Below are 19,672 nucleotides of genomic sequence, written 5' to 3'. Positions count from 1 at the left end.
TGTTCCCTCTATGCCCACTTTGGTGAAGGTCTTGAAAATTAATGGATATTGGACATTGCCAAATGCTTTTTCTGCGTCTATTTAGATGATCATATGATTTTTTACTTTTCTTTTGTTAATGTGGTATGGTGTTGATTGATTTGCATATGTTGAACCATCCTTGTGAACCTGCGATGAACACTACCTGGTCGTGGTGTATGATTTTTTTGATATGTTGTTTGATTCAGTAGGCTAAGATTTTGTTGAGAATTTTTGCATCTTTATTCATGAAAGATATTGGCCAATAGTTTTTTTGTTGGTGGTGGTGGTGGTATCTTTGTCTGGTTTTGGAATTAGGGTGATGGTGGCATCATAGAATGTCTCGGGAGTGTTCCCTCTTCCTCCACACTTTGAAAGAGTTTAAGGAGGATGGGTATAAGTTCCTCTTTGTATGTTTGGTGGAATTCACCTATGAAGCCTTCTGGTCCTGGACTTATATTTGTAGGGAGTGTTTTTATAACTTCTTCAATTTCCTTTCTAGTGATCAGTCTGTTAAGTTGGTCTCTTTCTTCTTGATTCAGTTTTAGCAGTCTATATGATTCTAGAAAATTGTCCATTTCTTCCAGATTGTCAAATTTGTTGGCATATAGTTGTTCATAGTATTCCCTTATTTTTTTTGTATTTATGCAGTATCCATTGTGATTTCTCCTTTTTCATTTATAACTTTGTTTATTTGGGTTCTTTCTCTCCTCTTCGTTGAGTCTAGCCAGGGGTTTGTCAATTTTGCTTACCTTTTCAAAGAAGAAGCTCTTAGTTTTATTAATTTTCTCTATTGTTTTTTGAAACTCTATTTTACTGCTTTCTTCTTTGATCTTTATAATTTCCTCGCTTCTGCTGACTTTAGGTCTTTTTTGTTCTTTTTCTAATTCGTTTAGGTGGAGGATTAAGTTGTCAATTTGGGATCTTCCTTCTTTTTTGAGAAAGGCCTGGATTGCTATAAATTTCCCTCTGAGCACTGCTTTTGTAGGATCCCATTGATTTTGAGAGGTTGTGTCTTCATTATAATTTGTCTCAAGTTATTTTTTAATTTCCTTCTTGATTTCCTCATTGACACATTAGTTTTTTAGTAGCATGTTGTTTAGTCTCCATGTAGTAGGTTTTGTATCATTTCTTTTCCCATGGTTGATTTCTAATTTCATGGCATTGTGGTCAGAGAAGATACTTGAGATAATTTATATGCTCCTAAATTTATTGAGGTTAGCTTTGTGTCCCAATATGTGGTTGATTCTTGAGAATGTTCCATGAGCATTTGAGAATAATGTGTATTCTGATTTTTTTGGATGTAGTGTCCTGAAGATATCAATTAAGTCTAACTTTTCTATTGTTTCCTTTAGGATCTCTGCTGCTTTATTGGTTTTCTGTCTAGAGGATCTGTCCATTGATGTGAGGGGGGTATTAAAGTCTCCTACTATGATTGTATTCCCATCCATTTCTCCTTTTTTGTCTGTTAACATTTGTTGTATGTATCTGGGTGCTCCTGTATTTGGGGCATATATGTTGACGATAGTAACATCCTCTCTTTGGTTGGATCCCTTAATCATTAAATAGTGACTTTATCAAGACCTGTGATAATCAAAATGACAAAATTTAGTGATAAAGAGAATATCCTAAAGGCAGCAGGAGAAAAGAATAATTTTACCCACAAGGGAACCCCCATAAGGATCTCAGTTGATTTCTCTACAGAACCTCTACAGACCAGGAGTTAGTGGCAAGGGATATTTAAAGTGCTAAAAGAAAAATATATGCAACCTAGAATACTATATCCAGCAATAATATCATTTAAAATAGAAGGGGAAATATTTTTTTTCCAACAAACAAAAGCTAAAAGAATACACCTATACAAAACTCAGGCTAAAAGAAATATTGAAAGGGCTTCTCTGAACCAAAAAAGAAAGGAAGGAAAGAAAGGGATGAAAAAGAAAAAAAAAGGAGGAAGAACGAGGATTGAGGAAAGCACAAAAAGATATCAGTCACTCAAATAAGCTAGCATAAAGATTTAATCACGAACATTTTTCAAACAAAATAAAATTAAAAAGAAAAAAAGAGTCATTGAAATCATAAAATGTGGGCAAGGGAAGTAAGGAAATAAAAAGACCCTTTTTGTTTGATTATCTACTTAATTTTAGTATAGTAATGAAGTGTTTGAACCTACAGGACCATCAGTCTAAAACACACCATTATAGGAAGGGGTTAGCATACTGAAAAAACAGGGCAACCACAAGCCAAAACCAAATATTGCATTCGCAAAAAATGAAGAAAAAAAAAACACTCAAACAGATAATAACTGGAGACCATCCAACCAAAAAAAAAAAAAAAAAAAAGGAAGAATGGAGAACCATAGAATCAACTGGAACACGAGGTTTAAAATGGCAATAAATACCCATGTATCAATTATTACCTTAAATGTCAATGGACTGAATGCTCTGATCAAAATACACAGAGTGGCTGAGTGGATAAAAAGGCAAAAACCTTCAATATGCTGCCTACAAGAAACTCACCTTAGGATAAAGGATACATATAGATGAAATCAAAGGGGTGGGAAAAATATTTCATGCCAATAGACATGACGGGAAAGCAGGAGTTGCAATACTCATATCAGACAAAACGGAGTTTAAAACAAAAGACATAAACATGGTTTTTAAAGCACCAAACTCCTTTGTGTGTATGTGTGTGTTTACATTTTGTTTTTTTCAATGTTTTATATTATTATAACATTTAGCTTTTTTTACAGATTTACTGAAGTAGTTATATATTGAGAATTTTATTATGGTCATCTATTGGGGATTGGTTTTTAAAATTTTAATTGATTAATTAATTTCAATTATAGTCAACTTACAATGTGTAAATTTCAGGTGTAGAGCAAAATGATTCAATTTTATATATATTATATAGCATATATATATAATATGTATATATTTCAGCTTGTTTTCCCCATATGTTATTAAAATACATTCAGAATAGTTCCATGTACTATACAATTGGTCCTTGTTACTTGTCTATTTTATATATAGCAGTGTGTATATGTGAAGCCCAAATTTCTAATTGTACCTCTACCCTTTCATCTTCTTCCACATAAGTGTGTTTTTCTATGTCTTTGGGTCTATTTCTTATTTGTTTATAAGTTCATTTTATCATTTTTTTAGATACCATGTATAAGCAATATCATATTTTTTATGTTTTACTCTGTCTGGTTTACTTCATTTAGTACGATAATCTCTAAGTCCATCCAGTTTGCTACAAATGGCATTATTTCATTCTTTATATGGATGAGTAATGTTCTATTAAATATATGTACCACATCTTCATTATCATTCATATATTGATGCAAATTTATGTTTATTCCATGTCTTCACTTCTCGCTTTCCAAAGCTACAAACTTTCGGTTACATTTCCAATATTTAATTTTAGTAAAGTCCAAAAATCTTATCTTCTCAATGCAGTATCCAGTTCATAAAGCACTTTTCTTCATTTGATAAACCTAAATAAACTTTAATTTGATTGTTATTTCAACAGTAGCAGAGCACAGAGTAGTCAATCCAGTTACCAAATTTCCCCATTCCAGGTTGACAGACTTTTCCACCTAAATTGGATGTTTGTGTTGAGACCAGTCTACAGCTATTGGATTAATTTAATCTTGGAAATGGGTGTTGTCTTTTCTCTAGAGATATCACTTATAATATGAAAAAGCTAAATTCATGAAATTAAAATTTATGCACCCTAAAATATCTATTGCATGACTACTATGTGCCAGGTAATTTTTCTATATTCTGAGAATCCAAGTTTAAAAAAATGCATCCTCTTGTAGAGTTTACATTCCAGCACACCTGATCCAGCTCATCATGCTCCTTTTTTTTATAGTTTCAACCTTCTAAGACACCAAAAACTTTACTTATTTTTAACATTTTGTCATCATTCTTTTTTTTAGTGCACAGAACTTATTTTTTATTTTATTTTATTTACATTTTTATTGAGGTATTGTTGATTTAGTGCTACATAAGTTTCAGGTATAAATACCCAGAAATTCTTTATGTGTACTTTCCATTTCATCTTACAGAAATACATGTACCTAACTACCCAGATATAATACAATGAATAATTTTTACTGATTCATCAAGGCATTCTTTTAAAAAATTTTTAAACCCTTTTTATTTTTAAATCATTTCAACCCTACAGAAGAATTATAAGACTAGAGCAAAGAATTCTTGCACACCTTTCAGCCTGTTAGCATTTAGCCACACTTGCTTCATTCTTCCCATCTCCCACTCATTCTCACACAATCTCCATGTATATACACACACACACACAAAATTTGCCCATAACAACTTGAGAGTAAGTTGAAGACATCATGACCCTTTATCCCTAGGACCAAATACATTCTTTTGTATAACCACAGTACAGTTGTGAAAATCAGAATGTTATCTTTGAAGTGACATTGTTATTTAATTTATTGACTGTGTGCAGCTTTTGCCTATTGTCCCAAGGAGATTCTCTGGAGCATTTTTTTCCTCATCCAGGATAGCCCTGGGTCCCATATTGCATTTAGTTGTTTTGTCGCCTTAGTCTCCATCACCTTGGAATGGTTCTTCAGCCTTTATGAGCTTTACATTGTCAAAGAGCTCAGGAAATTTTTTTTCAGCTCTGCTCTTCAGTTTGAGCCACTTGGCACTTTCCTCATGAATAAACTCAGCTTATAGATTTGGGGCAGGAATCCCATGGAAGGGATATTGGTTCCTTCTCAGTGCATCATATCAGGAGGCCATGATGTCAGGTTGTTTCATTACCTGTGAGAGTAACTTTGATCCCTGGATTAAGGTGGTATCCACAGGTTTCACTGGCTTTAAATTGTTCTTTTTCTCTCTGGAAAATCATAAAATGTAACTATTAGCAAATAGACTTCTCACACACACCTCCCATATTCTGGGTGGGCTATGTTCACTGTGTCTGGAGTCAAGTGGCTTTGTATAAAATAGTACTAGATTCCAAGATGTGGAAAAAAGGAAAAAAAGGACTTTGGGGTTCTTATTGGCCATAAAATCACATTCAGAAGCATGGCACCTCTCTCCCAAGAGTTATTCTTGCTTCTCTACTTACAGAGGTATTTTCTTCTATTTCCTACCAGTCATGGAACCTCCCTTAAATGGAGGTCTGAGGTTTGAGGCACCTGCCTTGGGCATCAGCAAGGCTTGTCTCTATCACCCCAGCAAAACTTGCAAATTCCCTTTGTTAGATTATCATTGAAAGTATTGAAATTTTGAAAATTAAAGTGAAAAAGTTATTTTGAAAAAACAGTATTAAGGATCAAATGACTTGGTAGCATAATTGTGCATGGATGATTTCATATCTTTATATATGTCTTTACTGGTGAGTCTTGTCATTTGTGGTGTTTCTGTTTCTGGTTGTGGCTTTTCCTTTTCAGCATAGAGAAGTTCCTTTAGTATTTGTTATAAAGTGTTGCTGAATTATCTTAGATTTTGCTTATCTGTAAAGCTTTTTATTTGTCCTTCAAATCTGAATGAGAGCTTTTCTAGGTAAAGTAATCTTAGTTGGAGGATATTTCCTTTTACTAGGTTAAGTATATTGTGCCACTCCCTTCTGGCCTGCATAGTTTATGCTGAAAAATCTGCTGAAATATGGGGTTCCCTTGTATGTTGTTTATTTTCTCCAGCTGCTTTCAATATTTTCTCTTTGACTTTTATTTTGGTCAGTTCGATTAATATGTGTCTTGGGGTGTTCCTCCTTGGGTTTTTCTTATATAGTACTCATCATGCTTCCTGGATTTGAGTGAGTGATTCTTTTCCCATGTTAGGGATGTTTTCAGCTATTATCTCTTCAAATATTTTTTTCTGTCCATTTCTCTCTCTTCTCCTTATGGCACCCCAATAATACAGATGTTCATGTGTTTAACATTGTCCATAATTCTCTGAGAGTGTCTTCATTTCTTTTCAATCTTTTTTTATCTTTTCTGTTCTGCATCAGTGATTTCCACTAGTCTGTCCTCTACCTCACATATTCACTCCTCTGCCTCCTGTAGTCTGCTTCTAATGAATTTTTATTAGAAAAATATCATATTTTGCATCTCAAGTTTTATATCTTTTATTTCTTTCCTCTTCATTTTCTGTACATTATCAATATTTTCCTCCAGTTTATTTACAATAACTTACATCATCTTCAGCATACACAGTCTAAAGTCATTTTTCCTAGAGGCTGTGGATCTCCTGATTGCTTAGCTGTTTATCTAGGTATCTTTCTTTCCCCCTTATCTGAGATGTAGTGCTCTGTCTTTTCATTTTAATATGTTTTTTTTAGTTTTTGGTGTAGTGACCTTTTTGCAAACAACAGAGTTGTAGCCTTCCTTACTTCTGATATCTGCCCTTGTAGCTGAAGGTGGTATGGGGACTTGCTGTAGGCTTCCTTATGGGAGCGGCTGGTGCCTGTCTGCTGGTAGATGGGGCTGATTCCTATCCATTTGGCAGATGTGGCTTTGTCTCTGTGTGAGATTAGAGGTGGCTGTGTGTCTGGGGTGTCTTTAGGTAGCATGTTTAGTGGTGGGTGGGGCTTTGATCCCACCTGCATTATTAGTTGGCCTGGAGCTTCACAGCACTGATGGATGGGGCCATATTTTCTTAAAATGGCCACCTCCAGAGAAACACACACTGATAAATATTCCCAAGAGCTTCATCGCCATTGCTCTTCCCCCACAAAAATGCACAGTCAGCCTCTGTTTTCCTAGAAGATCCTCCAATAACTGCAGTCAGGTCCAACCCAGATTCCTTTGGAGCCTTTGCTTTACCCTGGGACCCAGTGCACATGAATGTCTGTGTGCACCTTTCAAGAATGCAGTCACTGTTTCCCCCAGTCCCATGGAGCTCTTACACACAAGCCCCACTGGCCTTCAATGCCAGATGCTCAGGGGGTTCTTTCTCCCTGTGCCAGATCCCTAGGCATGGGCATTTGACATGGGGCTCAGAAATCTCACTCCTGTTGGTGATTCTCTGTGATACGGTTACTTTCCTGTCTGTGGGGCTTCCCACCTGGGAGGTATGGTGTTGCTTATATCATGTAATCACCCCTCCTACTTCTTGATATGGCCTTCTCTTTGTCTTCTGGAGTAGAATATCTTTTTTTAAAGTTTCCAGTCCATTTGGTTGAAAGTTGCTCAGCATTTGGTTGTAATTTTGTTGTTTTTATGAGAGAAGTTGAGCTCTAGTCCTTCTATTCTTCCATTTTCATCCCGTCTTAAAATTGTCATCATTTCTTTATTGGGATAAAGATGGGTTTCTACATCTTGAATAAATAAATTCTAAGTTTTTTTAGGTAAAAAAATCTGTGAATAAAGGAGGCATTAAAAGGGGAGAGCAAGGAGTTCCCATCGTAGTGCAGCTCTAATAAACCTGACTAATATCCATGAGGACATGGATTTTATCCCTGGCTTTGCTTAATGGGTTAAGGATCCAGCATTGCCATGAGCTGTGGAATAGGTTTCAGATGTGGCTCAGATCGCATCTTGCTGTGGCTGTGGTGTAGGCAGGAAGCTACAGCTCATAATTCATCCTGAACCTGTGGATTTCTCTATTCTGCATTTCTAGCCTTAAATATGTAAAATCAAAAGAATGGTGGGGGGGGCAAGAGTGCTGGGGTGAGGTTTGTAATTTCACACCATGTGGTCTAGGTAGAGCTCATTGGGAAGGTAACATCCAAAGATGTTAGTGAGGACAGGGAAGTGAGCCATGGGGCTGCCTGGGCAAAAGCATCGATATCAGCACCTAGAAATACTCTGAGGGGAGATGGTGCCAGTCCTATCCCAAGGATATTAATGGAGCCTCTGTACCTTAACAGAACTTAGTGGGGGAGTGATGGTGGATGATAGTTCAGAGATATCAGAGGACCAGATTTTTAGGGCACTTAAGGTCATGATGGGTGTATCAGTCAAGATTTCTCCAGAGAAGTGGAATCAATACAGTGGGTGTGTGTAAGAAAGATATATAGTGTACCTATTGTGGCATTATTGGATTGGTGGCATTGCTGCAGTGGTTTAAAGGATGCAATATCCTCAGAAGTGGTGTAGGTGGCTATTAAGACTCTGATCTGAGCCCTGGCCTAGGAACTTCCATATGCCACAGGGTGGCCAAAAAAGAAGAAAAAAAAAAAAAGATGAGTGAGAGATTTATTTTAAACTATCAGCTAATATAATTGTGGAAACTGGGAAGTATAGTCTGCAGGCTATGTTGGCAGGCCAGAAACCCAGGGAAGAGTTGTGGTTTGAGTCTGAAGGCAGGCTTCTGACAGACCTGTCTTTTCTTTGTTGGAGGACATTCTTTTTATTAAGGTCCTCAACTGATTGCAGGAGGCTCACCCTCATTATGGAAGACAGTCTGCTTTATAAGAGTGTTCATATTGTGATGTTAATCTCACCCACAAAAATAACTTCATGGAAATATCTGGACATGTGTTTGACCAAATATCTGTGTGTCATAGCCTAGCCAGTTTGACATATAAAATTAACCATTTTAGGCTTTCCTGTCATGACATAGCAGAAATGAATCTGAGTAGGAACCATGAGGTTGTGGGTTTGATCTCTGACCTCACTCAGTGGGTTTTCAGTCTGGCATTGCTGTGAGCTCTGGTGTAGGTTGCAGATGCAGCTCAGATCTAGAGTTGCTGTGGCTGCGGCATAGACTGGCAGTTGTAGCTCTGATTAGACCCCTATCCTGGGAATCACCATATGCAGTGGGAGTGGCACTAAAAAGAAAAAATGCAGAAAAAAATTAACCATTATAGTTTAGCTTTTGATTCTCAGTCTGATTTGGGATCCTGCTGGAAGGTATTCAATAGAGGAATAACATGGTCATACTTGATTTTGTTATTGTTTCTTTAAAAACACCAAGATTTTTGGAGATATAAATGACATACAATAAAATTCATGTAGCTAAATTATAGCATTTGATTCAGAAAAAAGCATATAGAACTACCATATAATCCAGCCATCCCAATCCTCAACATATATCCAGATAAAATTACAATTCAAAATATAAATGTGCCACTATGTTCATAGTAGCACGGTTTACAATAGCCAAAACTTGGAAATAACCTAGATGTCCATCAAAGGATGAATAAATGCAGATGATGCGGTACATATAGAGAATGGAATACTACTCAGTCATAGAAAAGAATGCAGCAAAGCCATTTGCAGCACCATGATGTGACTAGTCTCATACTAAGTGATGTAAGTCAGAAAGACAACAAAAATATGATATTGCTTACATGTGGAATCTAAAATATTGCATAAATTAACCTATGTACAAAAGAGAAGCAGACTCATAGACATAGAGAAGAGATTTGTTGTTGCCAAGTGGGAGGAGGGGTAAGTGGGATGGATGAGGATTTTGGGGATAGTAGATGCAAATTTTACATTCAGAATGCATAAGCACTGAGGTCCTACTGTATATCACAATGAACTATTTCCAGTCTTGGGATAGACCATGCTGGAAGAAAATTTAAGAAAGGTTATAAATAGATTGATACTGTGTCACTCTGCTAAACTGCAAAAATTCACGCAATATTTTAAATCAACTATAATTTTAAAAAGTTAAAAAAGTATACCATTTGACCAGTTTTTATCTGTGTACACCCCTATGAAATTGTCACCACAAGTCGATGTCTACCCTCCTGCCCTCCTCATGCTCCTCCCTTCTGTCCTCAGGGGATCCACTATTCTGTGTCTGTCACATGGATTAGTTTGCATTTCCTAGAAGCTTATTTCAATGGAATCATATTTGTATTTGTCAAAGGTAAAAGAATATATATAGTTATACCTATACTTATACAAGAATGTTCATAAGAGCTTTATTTAATAGCCATAAGCTAAAAACACCCCAAATATTCATCAATGGACTTACTCTTAGTAATGCATGAACTTACTGTATAGCACTGTGTTTATTCTTTTTTGCTGTCTTATTTCACATACCATAAGCATTATTTTATTGAATGAGTGAATGAATGAACAGATGATTTCAACACTTACTGGTCACAATTGTCTGTTGTGAGCCATAGCTGATCTCTAGTGATACAAATATATTGACAATAAAACAACATTTAGTAAGCTTTCATTAGGTGCTCATTTAACCATCCTTCCAACTCACACAAAGACTATGGTTATTATTTCTACTTTATAGAAAGTAAGTCTCAGTGGCCTTGTATAAATTGCTCAAGTGTGCCTCCTTAGCAGGGGAATAACCCAGAGTCTTGTTTCCAGAGTTTTATATTTAATCCCCTTTCTCCTGAAAAAGGCTAGACTGTGCCCTACAACACCTTCCAGGGCAGTGGGAAGATGTGCACATTTTAAGGACTTTATATTCTGATGAAAACCTGTGTCAGTGTCGGGGAAACTGCAGAAACACTTGCTCTTTCTGTGCCATACACTGCATTTGAGAGAAGCTGTGCTCATGATTCAGAGGCCACAGACATTGGGGAAACTGCTTCTTCTTATCAGAGACATGACCAGAAGCACAAGTTACCACTGATATCTTATGTGAAACCAGGTGCGGATCAGCCCCTGTGGACCCTAATAATCCTCCTTCCCAAGGGGTCTGGATGGAGTTGTGCAGTTGTCCCAGTGGACTGCTTCTCTAGTAGGGACCTGGGGGGATTCTTTCTGGGGCCTCTTTTGAATGGAGTAAAGGAGATCTCCTTGTGCATTGTTTTGAAGCTGGAGAACTTACATGAGAGTCTGTAAGTTCCTCAGGCCACCAAGGTTTGCTCTTTTTCTTTGGACTCCGAGCTTTATGGACAGAAAGTGAGTTTTCAGGTAACAGAATGAAACAGAAGGTATTTGAACTCAGAGCACAGGTATAGCTTAGAAGGAGCCCAGAAACCTCCATAGTCGGGCATGTGTGTCTGTGTGTAAGTGTGTCCATGACCATCAGAGAAGTTAATGTATTTGTGTGTGTGTTGTGGTGTGTTGTTTGAGTCTATGTGTGTATGTGTAAGTGACAAAAACACTGAATGGCACACACTAGGATACACAGAGGTCAGAGAAGCTTGGACATTTCCTCAGGGTGTGCTTATTCTATGTGCATCGGCTGCTTGTGTTCTGTGTGTAAGACCTAGTGCACCACTTATGATTCAAATATGAACGACTTCTTATGACAACATCAACTTTGGTCTATAATACTTAACAGTTCTGAGTGTGTATCTGTGTTGTACATAGGTATTTTGTTATTGAATTTTCCATAGATTTATGTGAAGCTGATTTACACTCTGACTGTATTTATGTAGTGAGGGTATAAGCCAGCAAAATCTATAAATCTCTACTTGGTAAGTGTGTGTCTGTGATGGTGTGTGAATTGTTTTGTGTATCAAATCCACACATCGATTTCTTTCACACAGAAAATTTAAATATCTCTGTGTGTGTGTGGCAGTCTCACATCTCTGGTATCCACCTGCCTGAGACCAGAGTCCACATGGGAAACTGACTTTGCAGAGCTATTGACCTCAAATTTTCTGTGATTTGACTCCTCCAGCAGGGCCCCTGGAGGCCCAAAGTTTTTGACACTCTGCTTCAATTTTGGTCAGTCCATTTAGAAATGAAAGGCTTATTTTGAAAGCACATACTTTGACAGTCAGATCTTTATCATTCCTCACTTAATAGCTTGGTAGCCTTGTTTGTGGCCATGGTGATTCTCAGCATCCACTGTTATTACAAGAGATCATGCTAGCTGCTAAAAGATCTTGTTTGTAAGGTGATTAAGAAGCTAGGCACAAAAAAAAAGAAGCTAGGCACACCATAACCCCGTAACACATTGTAGCCTTGTGAAGATCCAGACACCTGACTCTCTGTTTCTTTTGTGCAGGGGACAATATTTGGTATGAAGCAGGAAAATCAGCCCCATCCATAGTCTCTCTCTCTCAATGCCCCACCCCTATGTCACACACTGTCTCCTCTTCACTATTAAGCAGTTTTGCAGCTACCTCTTTGCACATGGTGCTGAAGGAATCAAAGTAGCACATCTGTATGGTTCCCTTCTGATCACATTGTAACTCCTGGGTGTCAGTAGGAGCTCTGGTTCTCCTGCAGGAGATCTGTGAGATCCTGGGCTATGTCTGATCCAGCTGCTTTCAGTGAGAAGCCTGATTGGCAGGAGGGTCAAGTGCCTGGTCCTTCCATGTGCTCCATGAACTGAGTCAGTTAATAACCCCAAGCAAGTCCCTGGTCTGGAGCAAGCATCTACTGACAGATTCTTACACAGTGTTAATGTACTTTCCTCTGTCAGGCATATTTTAACACTTAACTTTTCACTTTTAGCATTTGACTTTAGCCTCACTACCCCCCATAAAAAGAAATGTGTGGATTATCTCTCCAGTGAAATGATGAACAGAAAAATCAATATTTGAGACCATGTTCCACTATGCAATATCTATGTGAGATTGTTTAAATGATTTCACTACTCCTGTTGGTAAAAAGCAGGGATAAAACACTGTCTTCTCTGCTTCCCAGGAACAAATAAATGTTGATCAATTCAATGAAATTGAAGGCATATTAAAGCCATTGGCAGTATAAAGGTCTGCATGAATATGAGTGTGGACATTTATCTTAGCAGGTGGATGCCTTCAAATCCTGAAATTGTTCTTCATAAGGTCCTGCCTATTTTGTCTAAATAAAGAGAGGGAGGAACAGTAGGGTTATAGTAGCCAAGATTCCAATATCATTTCCTACTCCTTCTGAGTATGTTGATAATGAAGTTTATTTTTTTTAATTCTTACCTTTTTTTTTTTTTTAAGGTCCATACCTGCTGCATATGGCCTTTCCCAGTTTAGCTGTCAAATCAGAATATCAGCTGTAGGGTGTAAACCACAGCCACAAAAATGCCAAATCTCATCCCAGTTTGCAACCTACACCACAGCTCTCAGCAATGCTGGATCCTTAACACACTCAGTGAGGCCAGGGATTGAACTGGCATCCTGATGGATACTAGTTGGGTCCTTAACCCACTGAGCTACAATGAGAATTCCCAATAGTGAAGTTTTAATCGCACCTCCCTCCTAAGACTATTGAAATATTCAGTGATGCAATCATGCAAAAACCTATTTCTCCGCCATTGTGTGAAGATCAGTATTTGAAATAGTTCTGGTCAATCAGGTAACTGACTTCTAAGAGACACCCCAATTCTTCAGTATCCCTCAGCCTCAGACCCCATCTCAGATCTCAAATGTCTTTCTAATGATGAATATCCAGATATGAGCCAAATTGGTGGATCAGACATAGATGGAAATAGAGGTCCATGCACTGAAGTAAGCTTTATTTCTTGGCAGGAATATAAACATGCAATGAGACAAGTTCCAGAAAGGAACTTAACCCAGTGATAGGATATGAGCTCAGAAACACACCTGAAGAGTGTGAGAGTTCATATAAGTTAACATAAATTTTAGGTCATCTTCTTGGTGCTTTATGGTGACCACCTCATAATACTTTTTTATTAATTTCCTAAACTTGACATTGGTTTATTTTGGATATTTATCCTATAAAAAAGTGATCAGTACAATTTTTGGTGTTTGATGCAGGACAGTGTTCTTAGGTATGAAGGCATAGTGAATTAGAATCCTTTTTGTTAAATCTATGAATGTGTGATATTGACATCTTCAAGGTATAGAGGGACAGCATGAGTAACAGATATAGACAGATATAGATGGAAATAATTTTTACCTTGCTTTTTTTATATGTGATTTTTATTTTTCTCATTATAGCTGATTTACAGTGTTCTAAATAAGGTTTACTTCTTGGCAAGAAAATAAACTTGCATTAAGATAAATTCCACCAGGGAACTAACCCCAGTGATAGGATATGATCTCAGAAACTGACCTTAAGAGTGTGAGAACTCAGGTAGGTTGACATAAATTTTAGGTTAACTTCATGGTCCTTTATAAACCAGCTCATAATAGGTTAGCTTCATGGTCCTTTATAAGCCAGCTCAAAATATTGAATTTTATTAAATTCATGAACTTGATAGTAGTATTTTGGGGATGCAGGTCCTCTCACAAAAGATAATTTATGCAATTTTTGGTGTTTATTTGATGCAGGACAGTGTTCTTAGATATTCACAAATAATGAATTAGAATCCTCTTTATTAACTCTATGAAGGTGTGATATTGGCATATTCATGTTTTATAGGCACAACCTGAGCCCAAGAGAGATTGAGCGTCCCAAGTCCTACAGCAAGAATTTTGTGGGACCAAAATCACAATACAGGGAATCTGACTTCAGGCTCACACCTTTAGTCAGTCCTTGGTCATGTGTGCCCTTCAGGGTCAGCATCTTGAGGGAAGGGATCCTGTATGTCATATTTATTCTTGTATGTCCACTTAGTAGCATAGTGCCAGAAACATGGTTGATTACAAAGAAAAAAGAAGTTCTCTATGAGGCTCCATGGTAATGAGCTGAGCTAGCATCTGGGAGGATGCAGTTTTTATCACTGGCCCGCTCAGTGGGTTGGTGGTCTGTCATTGCCTTCTGCTCTGGTGGAGTTCAAAGATAAGGTTTGATTCTGGTGTTATTATAGCTGTGGTGTAGCCTGGCAGGTGCAGCTTTGATTTGACCCCTAGCTGGGAATTTCCACATGCCACAGGTGCAGCCCCCCTCAAATAAAATAAATGAAAAGAAAAATATAAATGAATGTGCTGGTTTTCATTGAAAGGAATCATGTTGAGTGTTGAGGATGTGTCACTTGCTCTGGAAACACTAGGTGATAAAGAAACGCAGGCAGTTATTCTGTTTCTCCACTAGGAAATGAGAGACACTAGGGTGGTGGCCACAATCATGACTTCAACGTCTCTGACATTTCCCACTCCCATCCTTCCCCAGAAGACAGGAGAGGAGCATGAGGAGAGAGAACCAGAGCTGTGTGTCTGAGTTCCTCCTCCTGGGGCTCCCCATCTGGCCAGAGCAGCAGGGAGTGTTCTTTGCCCTGTTCCTGGGCATGTACCTGACCACATTGCTGGGGAACCTGCTCATCATCCTGCTCATCAGGCTGGACCCTCACCTCCACACCCCCATGTACTTCTTCCTCAGTCACCTGGCCTTCACCGACATCATGTTTTCATCAGTCACTGCTCCAAAAATGCTCCTGAACATGCAAACGCAGAGTCACTCCATCTCCTATGCTGGGTGCATTTCCCAGGTGTATTTTTTCTTATTGCTTGGGTGTCTCGACAGCTTTCTTCTCACCTCAATGGCCTATGACAGGTATGTGGCCATCTGTCACCCCCTACACTATATCACAATTATGAATCAGAGTCTGTGCCTCCTGTTAGTAATCATGTCCTGGACCATATCCTCTGCCAGTGCTATTTTGCACACACTCCTCCTAGCTCATCTCTCTTTCTGTGGAAATAACACACTGCCCCACTTCTTTTGTGACCTCTCCACCTTACTTAAGTTGTCCAGCTCAGATACCACAGTCAATGAGCTGTTCATCCTCACTGTGGGAGTGGTGATCATTACCCTGCCATTCGTATGCATCTTGGTCTCTTATGGGCACATCGGGGCCAGCATCCTTAGGGTCCCCTCCACCAAGTGCATCTGCAAAGCCCTGTCCACCTGTGGCTCTCACCTCTCCGTGGTCTCTCTGTACTATGGAACAATTATCGGACTGTACTTTTTTCCCTCATCCAGCAACTCCAATGACAAGGATACCATTGTGGCTATATTGTACACGCTGGTCACACCCATGCTCAATCCTTTCATCTACAGTCTGAGAAATCAGGATATGAAAGGAGCCCTGGTAAATATACTCAGCAGAAGAACCTCATGCTCATAATGATGGGCGTTGTTTTCCCTACTAATTTTATATAAGACCTGTTCCAACACCCATCCCTGTTCCATGTAAGCAAGCATCCTTTCCTCTATCTTTAGCTCTTTCTATTGAACTTTGATGTGGTACACTTTTTTCAGTCTCAGTTTCAGTTGAACATTGTTTTCTTCTCTGTTTAATTTTTTGTTCATTATAGAGAAGGAAAGATTTTACAAACACACCAGACAGATAAATACAAATGCTCTGTCATGTCATTTACATGTGGAATCTTTCAAAAATGCCAATTTCATGGAAATGGAGAATAGAATGTGGTTGTGAGTGGCTAGGGTTAGAAGGAGGTGTGTGATGCTGGTCAGATATTTTGGATTTTTTGTTTTAAGATTAAGTATTGAGGATCTAATATAGAGTGGTGACTGTTGTTACTAACATAGTATTACATGCTTAAAATTTTCTGAGGGTAGATCCTAAGAATTATCACCACACACACACAAAACTTAACTGAGTTGATAGATATGTTGTCTTGATCTTGGTAATTATACCACAATGTATATGTAATAAAATCATCACACTGTACACTTTCATCTATAATTTCGTATCCACATGTGGGGTCAAATCCTGAGTCCTTTAAATCACTTGAATATATTTCAAGCTTGAACAATAAATATCTTTACCCATTTTACTGGAAATTTTATTTAAACTTTAAAAACATAGTAATAGCATAAAAACATGAAAGCTTATACAACATGTTTAGAGTTTCTATATGTGTGTATACATATACAGTATGTTGTTTATGTGTATATTGATGTGTCTGGTTGTAAACGTGGCATATTGCACTTTAAAGAATGACATTAAAGGAAATACTAATTTCATAATTTAGACTTAACTAGTGGAAAACTAGCAATATTGTAGAAGCCTCTTGCATGTCCTCTTGAAAGTACCCCGTATCTTTAATATTTTCAATGTTCCTTCACATATCTTAAAGTTTTAACAGTTCTATGTTTTTTTTCTTCAATTTTGATGGCTCTAGAATTGCATATAAATGCAATTACACTATATTTTTTCTTCTAGGTTTTGCAATTGTTGTCTAATACTGTCCTTGTGAAATTTATCTATATTTCACTGTGACACCATAGCACACTTATCTTTTCTATTTTTTATGGTCATTTTGCTTATTTTCAGCATTATGTTCTTATGAACACTGTTGCTACAAACATTTCACACATTGCCTATTTTTTAATTTTTTTATCTTTTATTTCTATTTTTTTTCCAGTGTACAGCATGGTGACCCAGTTACATTTACTCGTATACATTCTTTTTTTCTCACATTATGTGTTCCATCATTAGTGACTAGACAGTGTTCCCAGTGCTACACAGCAGGATACAATTGCAAATCAACCCCAATGTGCCCAGGCAGATGATTGGATGAGGAAGATGTGGTCTGTATGCATTACCTATTGTGTATAAGCAATAGATTCTCTAAATAATATATCCCAGAAGAAGGATTATTGGATGAAGGCACATATGTTGAACTTAACTCTCACTGCTAAAGCTTTTGGAATAGTTGTACCAAAAAGCCAGTTTTGAAAAGGCTACATACTGCATGATTCCAAATATATAACATTCTGGAAAAGGCAAACTAGGGAGAAGGCAAAAAGTTCAGTGATTGCCAAGGGTCCAGGGTTCGAGAGGGGAGAAGGATAAATAGGTAGAGTAGAGGGGATTTTTAGGTCAGTAAAACTATTCTGTACAATACTAGAACAGTGCATGCATGCCATTATGTATTTGTCAAAAAAAAATTAAAACTGAACAACACAAAATGAATTATAATGTTAATAATGGACTTTAGTTAATAAAATGTATCAATAATAGTTCAGTTGTAAGAAATGTACCACATGGATGCAAGATGTTAATAATTAATGGGGAAACTGGGTAAGGGTGAAGGAAAAGTGTACAGTAACTTTCTGTTTCCATGTAAACCTAAAACTGCTCTAAGAAATACAGTCTATTAAGTTTTTAAAAGTTGTATTAATTTAAATCTTCATTACCTGAGTATGAGAGTTCCTATCACTTTACTTCTTCAACAACACTTGGCATTAACAAATTTTTAATTTTTACAATTATGGCAAATATATAATTATATCTCATCATGGTTTTATGTTCTCTTTCCCTATTAATTTATGACATAGAGCATCTTAGCTTATGCTTATTGGCTCTTTGTGCAAGAGCTGTATGGTTGTCCATCCACATTTCAGGACTTCTTCCCATGTGTGAATTTGTCTCTTGGAGGCAGCTGCCATATTTCCAACTACTCTAGGTGTGGCTACATGGCATGTTCTACCCAGTGGAAAAGAATGTGCATTATTTCTTGGCCAGAATTTTAAAGAAGCACATGTTTCTTCCCATTTACTGTCTGGAAAAAAATTACCTGCTGTTCTTAGAGGTCATTGAACTTTGGCCCTGAATAACCACATAGTGCCATGCCATCTACCCTCCAGAAAACCCACACTGGACCATTTGAGCAGCCATCATTATCCTTACTGGCACAAATTTTTCCTCTTCAAAATCCATGATTATGTCTTTTCAGCTTTTCTATTGAGCTGTTTCTCTTTTATCTATTGCATTGTAGGCAGACGTCATAGAATCTAAAAAAAATCCTTTGTAAGTTGTCTGTATTGCAAATGCCAACCATTATTGGAAGCTTCTTACTTTTTTTTTTTACTATCTATAAATGTCTTCATTTTAGTGCAATTAAAGTTCTTAATGCACTATTTTGCCTTTGTGCCTTTATAGTGCATGCTGGAGAAATTCACCCAAAAAATGCAACCACTCTATTATACAGACAACAAGGAAGGGGTATGGCATCAGGAAAAGTGCAGAGGCTGAGATAGGGTGGCCTCAGATGTCTTATCAGGAAGAGAATCTCAAGATTGCAGAAAGAGAAGGAGGAATAACCCAGTGCAATCCTCTCGAACACAATTTGCTGTAGAAAATTCAGCATTAGGTGGATCAACCTTGTACTCTTGCTCAAAGGCTAGAGGTGTTTAGGAAAACAATCTAAGAGAAGACTGAAATGGCACTGCAGTTACAGAGTAAATGTCTTTCAAATTGAGAGTGTTAATATTGATTAAACACACACACAAACATCCTATGAATAACAGCTCTTATGTGCAAGGCATTGTCCAGACTTCAGGGGAAGTTTGTGACCTTGGAAAATAGGAACCAGTTGAATGTCTTGTGTAAAACCCATGACCCTGACCTAATTAATACAGTGTAAGCACCTGAGCTAGGTGTTATCAGAATAGGATAATAGAACATCAGTTGTGTATCCTTTCTAACAGTTCAATAGGGTCTGGTTTTTATAGCACTGTGGACATTTCCATGCCCCAAAGGATTTTGAATTAGCATTGGCCAGTGAATTGTGTGCTTTTCAATGTGGTTTAAGCAGAATATAACTGAAATTTTAAAAAGATAAAAGGGACTTTGCTGTCTCATGTGCATAGAAATACTGTGCTATATTCTTATGTAAAATTTAAAAATATTTCTTTAGTTTCTTGAAATACATGGAGTAATTTTAATGCAGTACAAGCTAGAGATTTATTTTAATGTTATTTCATATTAATAATAAAGTTTTAAAATTTAATTGATTTTTAAAGTGTTCATTATTTCTTCACTACTCTGCCATAGATATCCATGTCTAAACATGAAAAGCATCAAGCAGGCAATTTCACCTGTAGTCCAAAAGATAGATGCAGGTAAATGGTGGGTAATTTTGAAGGGGAAGTACATCAGTAAGGATTTGTTCAGAAGACTAAAACAAAAGTGCTTGTTTT

At 37.3% G+C, this 19,672-nt stretch overlaps 2 protein-coding genes across 4 annotated transcripts in view; both read left to right on the top strand.

Moving 5' to 3' along the window:
• The window catches only part of LOC146407216 (olfactory receptor 1N2-like), a 204,885-nt gene that overhangs the window by 117,102 nt on the left and 68,111 nt on the right, over positions 1-19,672 (top strand). The window lies entirely within an intron of this gene.
• LOC110258976 (olfactory receptor 1J21-like) lies at positions 2,936-19,402 on the top strand. The gene has a single exon (XM_085019378.1). The coding sequence runs from the start codon at positions 14,910-14,912 to the stop codon at positions 15,846-15,848; it is 939 nt and encodes a 312-aa protein (XP_084875504.1). The 5' UTR covers positions 2,936-14,909; the 3' UTR covers positions 15,849-19,402.

The sequence above is a fragment of the Sus scrofa genome, chromosome 1, assembly GCF_054392235.1.
Source record: "Sus scrofa isolate SSC_HxYL_T2T_F1_AM1 chromosome 1, Sscrofa_HxYL_maternal_Yorkshire_Landrace_v2.0, whole genome shotgun sequence".
Taxonomy (NCBI): Eukaryota; Metazoa; Chordata; class Mammalia; order Artiodactyla; family Suidae; genus Sus; species Sus scrofa.
Note: the sequence above shows the minus strand (reverse complement) of the source record. Positions and strands in the feature narration are given on the sequence as shown.